This window comes from Lolium rigidum, chromosome 2, assembly GCF_022539505.1.
Source record: "Lolium rigidum isolate FL_2022 chromosome 2, APGP_CSIRO_Lrig_0.1, whole genome shotgun sequence".
NCBI classification, from domain to species: domain Eukaryota; kingdom Viridiplantae; phylum Streptophyta; class Magnoliopsida; order Poales; family Poaceae; genus Lolium; species Lolium rigidum.
The window spans coordinates 68,807-79,664 of record NC_061509.1 but is presented as its reverse complement, the minus strand read 5'-3'; the positions used below and the strand labels follow the sequence as shown (position 1 = coordinate 79,664).

The 10,858-nt window shown below is 43.5% G+C and overlaps 1 protein-coding gene across 1 annotated transcript; it reads left to right on the top strand.

Moving 5' to 3' along the window:
* The first annotated feature begins 1,745 nt into the window (after positions 1–1,745).
* LOC124691165 (50S ribosomal protein L21, chloroplastic-like) lies at positions 1,746–4,220 on the top strand. The gene is made up of 5 exons (XM_047224436.1): positions 1,746–2,060; positions 2,458–2,538; positions 3,548–3,649; positions 3,733–3,807; positions 3,903–4,220. The coding sequence occupies exons 1-5, from the start codon at positions 1,770–1,772 to the stop codon at positions 3,981–3,983; spliced, it is 630 nt and encodes a 209-aa protein (XP_047080392.1). The 5' UTR covers positions 1,746–1,769; the 3' UTR covers positions 3,984–4,220.
* Positions 4,221–10,858: the final 6,638 nt, after the last annotated feature.

Sequence of the window (10,858 nt, the reverse complement as noted above, 5' to 3'; positions counted from 1 at the left end):
CAAGGCTAGATTAGTAGCCAAAGGTTTTAAGCAACGATACGGAATAGACTATGAAGACACTTTCAGTCCTGTTGTCAAGATTGCTACAGTTCGGCTTGTCCTGGCAATTGTTGTCTCTAGGGGATGGAGTTTACGACAGCTAGATGTAAAGAATGCGTTTCTACATGGTGTTCTGGAAGAAGAGGTCTATATGAGACAGCCACCAGGTTATGAAGACCGCAGAAGGCCAAATTATGCGTGCAAGCTTGACAAGGCACTGTATGGTCTGAAATAGGCGCCTCGTGCATGGTACTCAAGGCTGAGTTCTCAGTTAATTCAGCTTGGTTTTGTTGCTTCAAAATCTGATATGTCTTTGTTCATATATCGCAAGTCTACCATCACTATATTTATGCTCATTTATGTTGATGATATCATAGTTGTTAGCTCCTCGAAAGCTGCAACGGATGCCTTGTTGGAAGATCTGAGAAAGGAATTTGCCTTGAAGGATCTAGGTGATCTACACTTCTTCCTTGGAATTGAGGTTCAAAAGGTTAATGATGGACTAGTGCTAAGTCAAGCAAAATATGCTAGAGATGCTTGCACGTGTTGGTATGACAAATTGCAAAGGCTCAACCACTCCGTTGTCTCCTTCAGAAAAGATCACAGCACATGAAGGAGAGTTGCTAGGTCCAGAAGATAGTACCAAGTACAGAAGTATGGTGGGTGCACTTCAGTATCTCACTCTCACAAGGTCTGATATTTCCTATGCAGTTAACGAAGTCTGCCAGTATTTACATGCTCCCACTACTCTGCATTGGACAGCTGCTAAACGTATCCTAAGATATGTTAAACATACAGTTGACATTGGGCTGACATTCATGAGGTCCAACTCTACACTAGTCGAGTGCCTTTTCGGATGCTCGATTGGGCAGGATGTGTAGATGATCGTAGATCAACTCGGAGGTTTTGCTGTTTTCTTTGGACCGAATCTCATCTCATGGAGTGCTAAGAAACAAGAGACAGTCTCCGGGTCTAGTACTGAGGCGAGAATATAAGTCCGTGGCTAATGCTACGGCGAAATAATATGGGTACAATCACTTCTTGCGGAACCGGGAGTCAAATTGATTCAGCTCGCCATGCTTATGGTGTGACAATTTAGGTGCCACTTATTTGTCAGCAAATCCTGTGTTTCATGCAAGGGCGAAGCATATTGAGATAGACTTTCACTTTGTTAGAGAAAGAGTTCTCAAGAAGCAATTGGAGATTCGATTTGTTCCTTCAAAGGATCAAGTCGCCGATGGGTTTACAAAACCCCTTCCTGCTCGTAGCTTTGAAGAGTTTAAGCATAATCTTAACTTGTCCAAATCCAAGTTGTGATTAAGAGAGGGTGTTAGAAGTAGTATGTAATATTATCTCCTGTATACGTATTTGTATCAATCTCCTTGTATGAGTTGGCACTGCAATGTGCGTATATATATAGAATCAATCTGGACGTGCTCGGGTATCCGAGTAGACCGTCATATTTTGACAATAAGTAACAACATATGGATAATAATGATTAAATGCACGTTCTGTCTCCCATTTTAGCAATTTTGATTACAAAGATATAACAAAATAAATAGCGAGTATGATATCTTATAGTCTGAAGCACCAAGTTTCTCCAATGGCGTCTGATCTCAACCGTCCGTGTCCCACTGAACAGCTCGCGATCTCCTTCTATCCACAATATTATCCCACCCCTCCCTTCCTCCCAAAACCCCCTCTTCCTCCCCTCATCCATTCCCCCGGCCATGGCCACCGCCACGCTCCCTCTCCGCCTCCTCTCCTCCAGAACCCCAGCCCTCCACGCCGCCTCCTTCCTCCCCGCGCGCACCTCTCTTTCCTTCGCCGCTTTCGCGCCCCGCCACTGGCGCATTCTCGCATCCGCCGAGGAGGCGCCCGCTCCGGTGGACAGCGAGGTGGATGTGCTAGAGGAGCCTGCAGAGGAAGTGGTGGAGGATGCCGCGGTTCCGGAGCCTGTTGAGGTTCAGCTGGCCGCGGCGGGCGCCGGGAAAGACGCCGACATCTTCGCCGTTGTCATGGTGGGTTAGGTCGCTCGTTCACTCACCCACCTCCAAAGTTGCAATTTTGGTCCAGATAAAAATACTAGCGCCTTCTTGTGCCGCATTACTTGAACTCCTGTAAATAGTAGCCAGGAATGAAACGGCACTTCAAATTTATCTTGTGGTCCAGTGGGGATTTCATGCTTCTGTTGGATTGTTGGGCCTGCACAAGAAATAGTTAGGCTTGTGTCAGTACTCTGTTAGCATTTTTGTAATGATTTAAATGGTAGTCTTGCAATGAATTGTATAGGTGCAATTGCAAAATTTCTGAAATGTACAGTGATGCATCATCGGAGACCTTCTGTGTGTTGTGCTTCATATGTGTACTGTGATTACCGGATGAAACTATTTTGATTACTTTTTTTCTGGTTTGCAGATTGGGTCGAGACAATACATTGTGATGCCCGGTCGGTATATATACACGCAGAGGCTGAAAGACGCCAATGTCAACGATCAGGTTAGTGCTTGTACTTTGATACATATTTTCGTTTAAGACTCCCAAGTCTCTGCCTGTCTGTTTTCAAGACTGTAGGTAATGTTTTTGGTATGTTGTTTCCATCCAGCATTTATGGATGGGGAAAGAAATTCCTTTCTTGAATCACCTTACTGCATTATAGACTTGTAGTTCTTATAGCAGTAGTTAACTATGAAGTATTTGTTCCAGAGCTAAAGAAGAGCGCTGTTCTTTCATTTTGGCATGATTTTCATACTGCTTCTAGTGAGTAGGAATACTCGTGACTAGCTATCTTAGGGATTCAAGGAAAGGTCTCTCATTTTAATACCTACTCCCTATGTGCACCCCTTGGTCCTGATGAACCTGCGCAGCATGCACGTGTGGTTAGGAAAGTATCCCACCTGCGGTTCAGTTAGTTAACTTTGTCGATTGGAATGTATAACTGCTGGGAATGAAATCTTGAGGCGTGATAAGATTGTCAAAAGAATACATTGAAAAACAATTTTTCTGGAGGATTGATAAGGTTAGCTGACTTATATTGCTCAATATAGTTGGTTGTGTTAAGCCTGTAAACAAAGATGGTATAAGATCTTGAGGGTGATGAAATAGAGAAAAAATACAAACAATGTAGGTCTACTACGATTATGTTGAATTATCTGTGAAGTAAAGGGACAAACATTAAAAAGATGCTGCAGATAGTACTTTGTGAAGTTATGTAGAATTGGTATTGAGTTAGTACATTATAGGAAATCAAGGAGTCATCCTGCAAGTATAGAAACGTCTTAATGTCAGCAAATGTCTGTGTACCAAAGCTATATTCTGCAACGTCACCTTCATCGGGACCTCCAGAGCCTATTTAGTTGGTCCCGGTGTAGTGGTGTATTAGCTTCATTATGTTCCCCACGGATGGCATTCTAATCCTAAGCCTAAAATCTCACACATTCTTATGGATCCTCAACGCCCCTTTGTATTTTGCCAGAAATCTAACACCCAGATAATGCTTGCTACGCAGATCATATTAAACAAGGTATTACTGGTGTCAACTAGAGACAAAGCTTACATTGGCATGCCAGTGGTGACCAATGCTGCTGTTCATGCGGTGGTTGAAGAACAGGTATGACCAGTGCAAGTTGTGGGGTAAATCGTGAATATACAAATTTTGCTGATACAGGTTTCTCCTCACTATTTGTTACCCAGGGACTGGACGATAAGGTTATTATCTTCAAGTTCAAGAAGAAGAAGAAATACCAGAGGAAAGCTGGTCACAGACAGGTAAGTATATCTACTTGCCGCCCCCATGTTAGGTGGAAGTATTCTAGTCTAGTCATAAGAACTGATTAAGTTCATATTTTGTTTTTGATTTGCAGCCAAATACAAGGTTAAGAATTACCGGCATAAGTGGATATGAGGAATATCCTGCTGACCCAATACTTCAGGTTCCAGCTTAAGTGTAATTGTAAGTTGTTTAGTGACAAACGGCTGGTAGTACATTAGAAGATTGCAAGAGCCTTTTTCCCCACTATTTGCTAAGTTGATGTACGTATTCGAAATGCTACCAGTCATCCAGTTATTCCATCCTTTGTTTATTCCACCAGCTCTCTTGTTCCACCAACTGTATTATCTCTGCCTAAAGACACGGGAAAGCATTTTACTACAATGTGCCATTGCGGGACATCTTAGCTTCAGATTGTGCAATTCTTACAGTTGTTGAGATCTGAACTACATAACATTGCTAATATTACCAGTGTTTTGGATGGCCTCTGTAATCTGCATGCGCTTAGCTTTATGTCTTCATTTTTCGTATTTGGAGTAGTGGTCTTGCAGAACTCGTAGCAAATAAATATGCTTCTGTAGTACATTGCGCATTACATTCTTTCTGGCAGTTCTGACTTTAGTAGTCCTTCTATCCTAGTGCTAGTCATGCTACAATTTTGGATCCTACTTGTTTCAGACTTCTCTAGGCCAAGTTAAAACTTCTCTGAGAGTAACGTTGTAGCCACGATAAGGGTTACTTCATCACAACTAACCAATCGTGGTTGCCACTTTCCTGAAGAGAAAACTTGGTGTTTGCCGATAAGTGCATATATCTATACGGATCGGTGAATATAGAAAAAATGGACATGCATGTCTGTACTCTATAGTGCTTGTAGGTGTGAAAGTAGTAAATAAAAAAAAATCATGCATGCAGTACCATTTTATTGATGTTCCAGGTTTGTTGCTGTACACTGTAGTTATGTAACGCTTGATATTCGTTGACGGCTGGAGTATGAGGAACAGGTAGTGGATTTACCTCATCGTTGGATAGCATCACTTCCATCCTTCTTTTTCGTGCATGTTGTGGCAGGTTTGTTTTGTACTCTGTAGTTATGATCATTTTAATGCTTGATACGCTTGACGGCTGGAGTAGGAACAGGTAGTGAGGTAGTGGATTTAACTCATCGTTGGATAGCACCACTTCCATCCTTCCTAAAATAAAGATGAAAGATCGTTTCTCTGACAGAGCAATGGTTGTGCTCCATTGTCTAAGCAGGCATCAGCATCCAGTGTTTGCGTATACGTGAATGAATTTACCTCCAACCAAAAAGTGGATTAAACATGATCAGATGATGATGGTCTTGGAGTGCATCAGCAAGCTCAAAAAAATACTATGCTAATCTGGGTAGACAGCATGTGCGACTGAACCTCCGCAATTTCCTGCTAATTACAAGTCATCCGAGAAAATCTCCAACATCAGCAGACAATTGCCGATATGAAACAATGCCTGGGTTATCTAGATTACACTGTCCAAATGTTTGTAATAGTCAAAAGTTATGCTGTCTGAGGTTGTCGTAATCCAACATTAACCTGACAGCTTCCCGGAATTTTGTGGATGAGCTAACCTAATACCCGTGGCAGTATGTGAGACCCTTACCAAAGCCTGAAGAAATGCGTTGCTCGTTTTGGCCCTATGCAGAAAATTCCGGTTCAGTCGTCGTCGTCTAGAGTATGAACCGAGGAGTACGACGTACTAAGTGACGTAACAAAACCACAGCTTTGGTGGTTAGATTAAACCTCAGTCTTTTTCTCCTCCCAATTCCCAAATAGCAAAAGAGAAAACAGCCCATTTTCCAATCTCGCAGATACCTACTCCACAGAATTGGGCCTTCCTTTCCTTTGCTCCTCGACAGCTTCGGCCAAGTTGTTTTTTCCTGGTCATTGACGAGGTTTGATGGAATCCATACGCGTGGAATCGTTTGGCCGACCTTTGATTACGTGCTCTAGTCCTTTTAGATCTTGGATTTAGATACTCGTCGCGACGGTGCGCCGTGAGTAGATTCCACGTCAAGAGGGAAAGCGACGCCCAGTTTCGAATCTCCCAGGCTCGTGGGGTATATTCTGTTCTCCATCATGGACGAACCACCGTGCAATTTTTCTTCTTCTACTAGAGCCAACTCTTGACGTGGAACCAATGTGAATAAGATACGCTGTCGCACATACACTGTAATTTCCAAAACAAGCTACAGTGTCTCCAATTCTCGAACGGGCGAGCAGTTCGTCATTACATTGCTTACTTGGTTAGGATTCATTTTAGGTTCAGCATGAAAAAAAAAGGTTCAGCATGTGAGTGTTGTCCCTTGCGGCCTTGCACCAACTATCATTTCTTCCAAGAAATCTCTCAGGAGAGGTCATGGGACGTCCAGATGCACCAACTACTTCCTTTGTTCTAAAGTATTTTATATTAGTGAACGAGAGGGGCATTAGATTATCAACTTTTTTAGGACATACAACTGACATACTATTTATCACATAAATTCATTCAGTGGCAACAGACGAAAATAATCTGAGGTAGGACGAACTTTTAGAAAATGTTGCAAAGACCAAAATAGTCCCAAGACATGTGTTATATATGATTCTAATACAGTCACTTAGAACAATATATATAGAAACGTATTTGATTATAAGTAGAACCTATAACCAACATATAATTTTATGTATTATATCAATGAAGATTTTTTGAATATCCCTTGCTCGATGAGTAACTTGGTCTTGATGATCTTTCTCGCCGGAAAATCCCTTTTGATTATTGCCGTCTCCACCGGTAAAAAACAAAGCCAACAAAATGAGGCGAAGAAGTTGTCGGAGGACACATGGGGTGCCTTTGAAATATCGACAAAAGTCTGCGATTCTCCACGTACTACATCCGTTTCAATGAATAAGGAACACATGTATTCCAAGACGAACTTTCACCAAAATGTTGAGCAACAAAATGTTGATTATATTGCACATAATTAGTACCGTTAGATTCATAATAAAAACACTTTCTAATGATGTTGATTTTATACCAAAAATCTTTTTATATTTTAAATATTTTTTGGTCAAAGAAAAAATACGGAAAACATGGACGTCTTATGCACAGGAATGGAGTATGAATATTAAATGGCTCAAGGTTATCTTCTATATAGTAAGATCCATGCTAAATATTTGTAAAATAAGCAATCTTATTCACATTGAACCTAGAAAATTAGTCTATATTTTTGTCATAATTAGTCTCTTTTTCAGTTCGAAGTCAGTTTTACTCGTAGTGTTCACAAAAAAAGCATAACTTTTTCATACATAGTCTATCTTCGACGTATGATCACTCAAATTGTTTAGAAAAAAATATGTGCATCTAAATGTATCCACTCAAAGTCAAGGTAAGGTGAATGCCCTACCTTACCCTACAGGGAGATTCGCCCCTGAATTCAAGCTTGTGGTTCATCTCATATATAAAGATACACCTTCAACCTTTTGTAGAGTTGTATTAAGAGCCAAATGAATATTGTCCAATTTCAATGGTACGAATCGCAACAATTCCACTCTTATTTATTTTTTGCACTACAACACGTTGTTGTGGTGTTAGTATTATTTAGGCATCTATCATTCGTCGGGGGAGTGAGGGTGGTATGCTCATTGATCACATTGTGGAGGAGAAATGGAGATGAAAAGAAGGAGAGCATGGAGAAAGAGGAAGAGAAAAACTAGCTGCCGCTCACAAGGAAAAAAAACCACGGAGGCTTGTTGAGTTTCGACAAAGCACCAATTCTTTTTTCCTAAAAAGTTGGCGGGAGAGACCATGGGACGTCTGATACGGTGAACCCATCCGTGTATCCTTCCACACGCACATTATTCAATCCGCACCGAACTTATATTTTGTTAGAAAGAATCTTTATAAACGTCAAGTTCTCTTAGGGTTAAGAACAAACACACATTTTCATACAACCATGGTACCACTAACATCGAGAGGGGGGGGGGAAATGTTACTAGCCAATGGTTGAAAGGCGAAAAATAGGAGATAGGGAAAAAATGTACTAGATCACGGCGAGTTTTCATTGTTTGAACCACATGAGTGGCTACATACCCTCCTCAAATTACTAACATCGAGAGGGGAGGGGAGGGCGGGGGGGGGGGGGAAGAAATGTGACTAGCCAATGGTTGAAAGGCGAAAAATAGGAGATAGGGAAAACAAGTACTAGATCACGGCGAGTTTTCATAGATTGTTTGAACCACATGAGTGGCCACCCTCCTCAAATTACTATTTCTACGGAAGATGTCGCAGCCATGGATCACAGAATTGGAAGAGTCGAGATGTAGTGAACCATCCGTGCCTCCACTGACCAAGGGACGTCCAGGTGCAATGAACCATCGCACTTTGCATGGCTAGGTATTGCTCACTCCACATTGGTCTTACCTTTTATTTAGCCCTTAATTACAGGCCTTTCCTACGCAAAGCTCCCCGGCGGTTAACAACAAACAAGCCTTTTTCTTCCACGGTTTCACCTAGCTAGTGGGGAAATAGAAAAACACGCATTGCATCATCGCTCTGTCAGGTCGAGATTAGGTTAATATCAGACATCAAAGTAATTAATTAACCAGCCGGCAGCAGGCATATTAAAAACGTAATGCGAGGTGAGCCAGCTGCTCAAAACCTAACAACGTGGTGCTTGGATTAGAAAATTTTAATGGCGCGCGTCAAGTGTCTTAGCTTGAGGCGAAAGGTAGCTAATCGTTCACGTCGATCGCCAGTTGTTTACGATGATGGCCGCTTGGTCCTCCTCGAAAGGTGCTACCATATGGAAGGATAAAAAAGACGCCGCGAGTCATCGTCGTCGGTGGCAGGCACCAAGGACCGTGGAGATCTTTATTCGGAGCAATACCGTTGTTTAGTTTCGTGCGGAATTAGCTAGCTAGCATCGACGGATCGCGGTCTCAGGTTAGTGGGAGGCATCGTTACGTCCGAACGATCCTTTTCAGCCGTTGATTGATTCTAAGATATCGTTGGAGCTTCCTTTTACGACGCAATCCAAGGTTGGTTACTTTTCTCTTGGAAAGCAGTGAGGTGATTAGATCATCTTCAGCTGCATCCTCTTAACGTCGAGCAACATCATCGGATGAGCTTTATTGAAGACCCGTGTAAATGTTGCTTTCTATGAGGTTCACAATGTTCTTTTTCATTCCAAATTTAACCGTGTTCTTAAACAATTTTACAAGAGTTTCAACACATAAATAGATTACTTCGACAATAATAATAATTATTATAATAGTAATACAACCTATACAATTCAAATGAACTAAAGCTCAACTAGATCACTCAAGTGGCAACATCTTCTTTGAGCCCGATATATGCTCTATCAGATCAAGCATATCGAGGAAATCAACAACCTCAGCCAACATCTCGTGTGTAACAACGACAAAAGGACTTTGCTCTTCCTTCTTCCAAATTCCGAACCTCCATGTTTGGGAGCGACATTCTTCAGCTCGTTTCGCTTGTATTTGTAGAAGACAAGGGAGGATCCTGAAGTCCTTGTCTTCATCTGCGGTGACATTGGATCCTATTTCGTAAATTGATGGATCATCAACTAGTCGTTGCTAGCCATACTTTATGGATCATGCAATGAAGCAATCAATCAACCAAATGGCAACGAGAGAGGCTTGGTGGTGGGGGAGGGGGCATGGTCTTCTTCCAAATCTAGAAATGAAGCCTACCAATGCAACCGGCCAAACATATGCGTTCAAGGCGAGCGCGCAAGGTTGCATCGAGTTTGTTCCCGATCTAGTCGACGAAACACCGGCACGGTTAAAGCTAGCCAGCCTCCTAGACTGCTAGTCAAGGCGGAGAGAGATAGAGAGGGGGGGATTTGTGTATGTGTGGCTGAACTATCAACGTCGAAGGGTGTGGGGGTGTGGGGACATCGTCAATTTAGTGGGATGGTACTTGACTAGTTGCAGCCTGTATCCGGCACATCTAACAGTGATATGGGGTGGCCCGATCTTCTCAGTAAGCAACGGTGGTGATGATGATCACGGGGTGATAGCAGCAGAGGAACACGACGATGTAGTGGATGATAACTTGTATGACGCAACGAGATCTCTTGATTGGTCCACGTCGCCAATGCAACGGCTCTCAACCACGCAAGATATTCGCAACTCCACACACTTGCGCACGTAGCCGCCGACCACGAAGCGGTTAGTTGCAACCGTCTAATTCCCAATGGAACGGCCAGATCACACAAGACTTTATCGGGATCTACACAATATCAAGCAATATGGTGTAGGGAATTCAATAGTTTTGCAGAGCAAACAACTAAGAACTAGGGTTTATCTTAAACGTGGTCTAAAGCAGCTAGGGGGGCGTCCTGGGCACTTATATAGGCGTCTGGGACGACTTCTGGCCGAAAAGATACAAAAATAACCGACCCAGAATAGATCAGGTCGAGACAGACTCGGACTAGTCCGGCCTGGAATCCGGTTGACCGGGTGCTGGGCCGGGTTAGCCGGTCTAGACCGGGCCAGGGACCGGGTGGCAACCGGAAGTGTCGCAGATGCTTTTCCGGTTGGCCCCGGTACGACGCCCGGTTGGCGCCGGGGTGGATCCGGCGTGCCGCCCGGTTGAACCGGGCCAGGGACCGGGCGCGCCGGTCTGTCGGTCGGTCTGACCGGGCACTGGACCGGCCTGGACGACTTCTTCTCCTCTCGCTCTTGCCTCCCGCTCCTCCCTCGCGCGTCCATGAGATATCTTCATGTCCAGCTCCATGTCCAGCTTCACGTCCATCTTGACGTATGTCTTCACGTCCAGCTGCTCTTCTACTCCTCGTGCAATGCTCGTCTCCTCTTGATACCTGATGATACATAAATAACAGGACTTAGGCAGTATAAAGTTCTCATCAATCTGTTGACTGCCAAAACCCACCGGCGGGCAGCGGCCTTGTCAACACTGTAGAGCCGGGGGGAGCCTAGAGCTGTGGCTGGCTGAGACCCCTCCGAGCGACGGCCCGCAATGCTCTTCTGGTCACACGCGGCGTTGCGA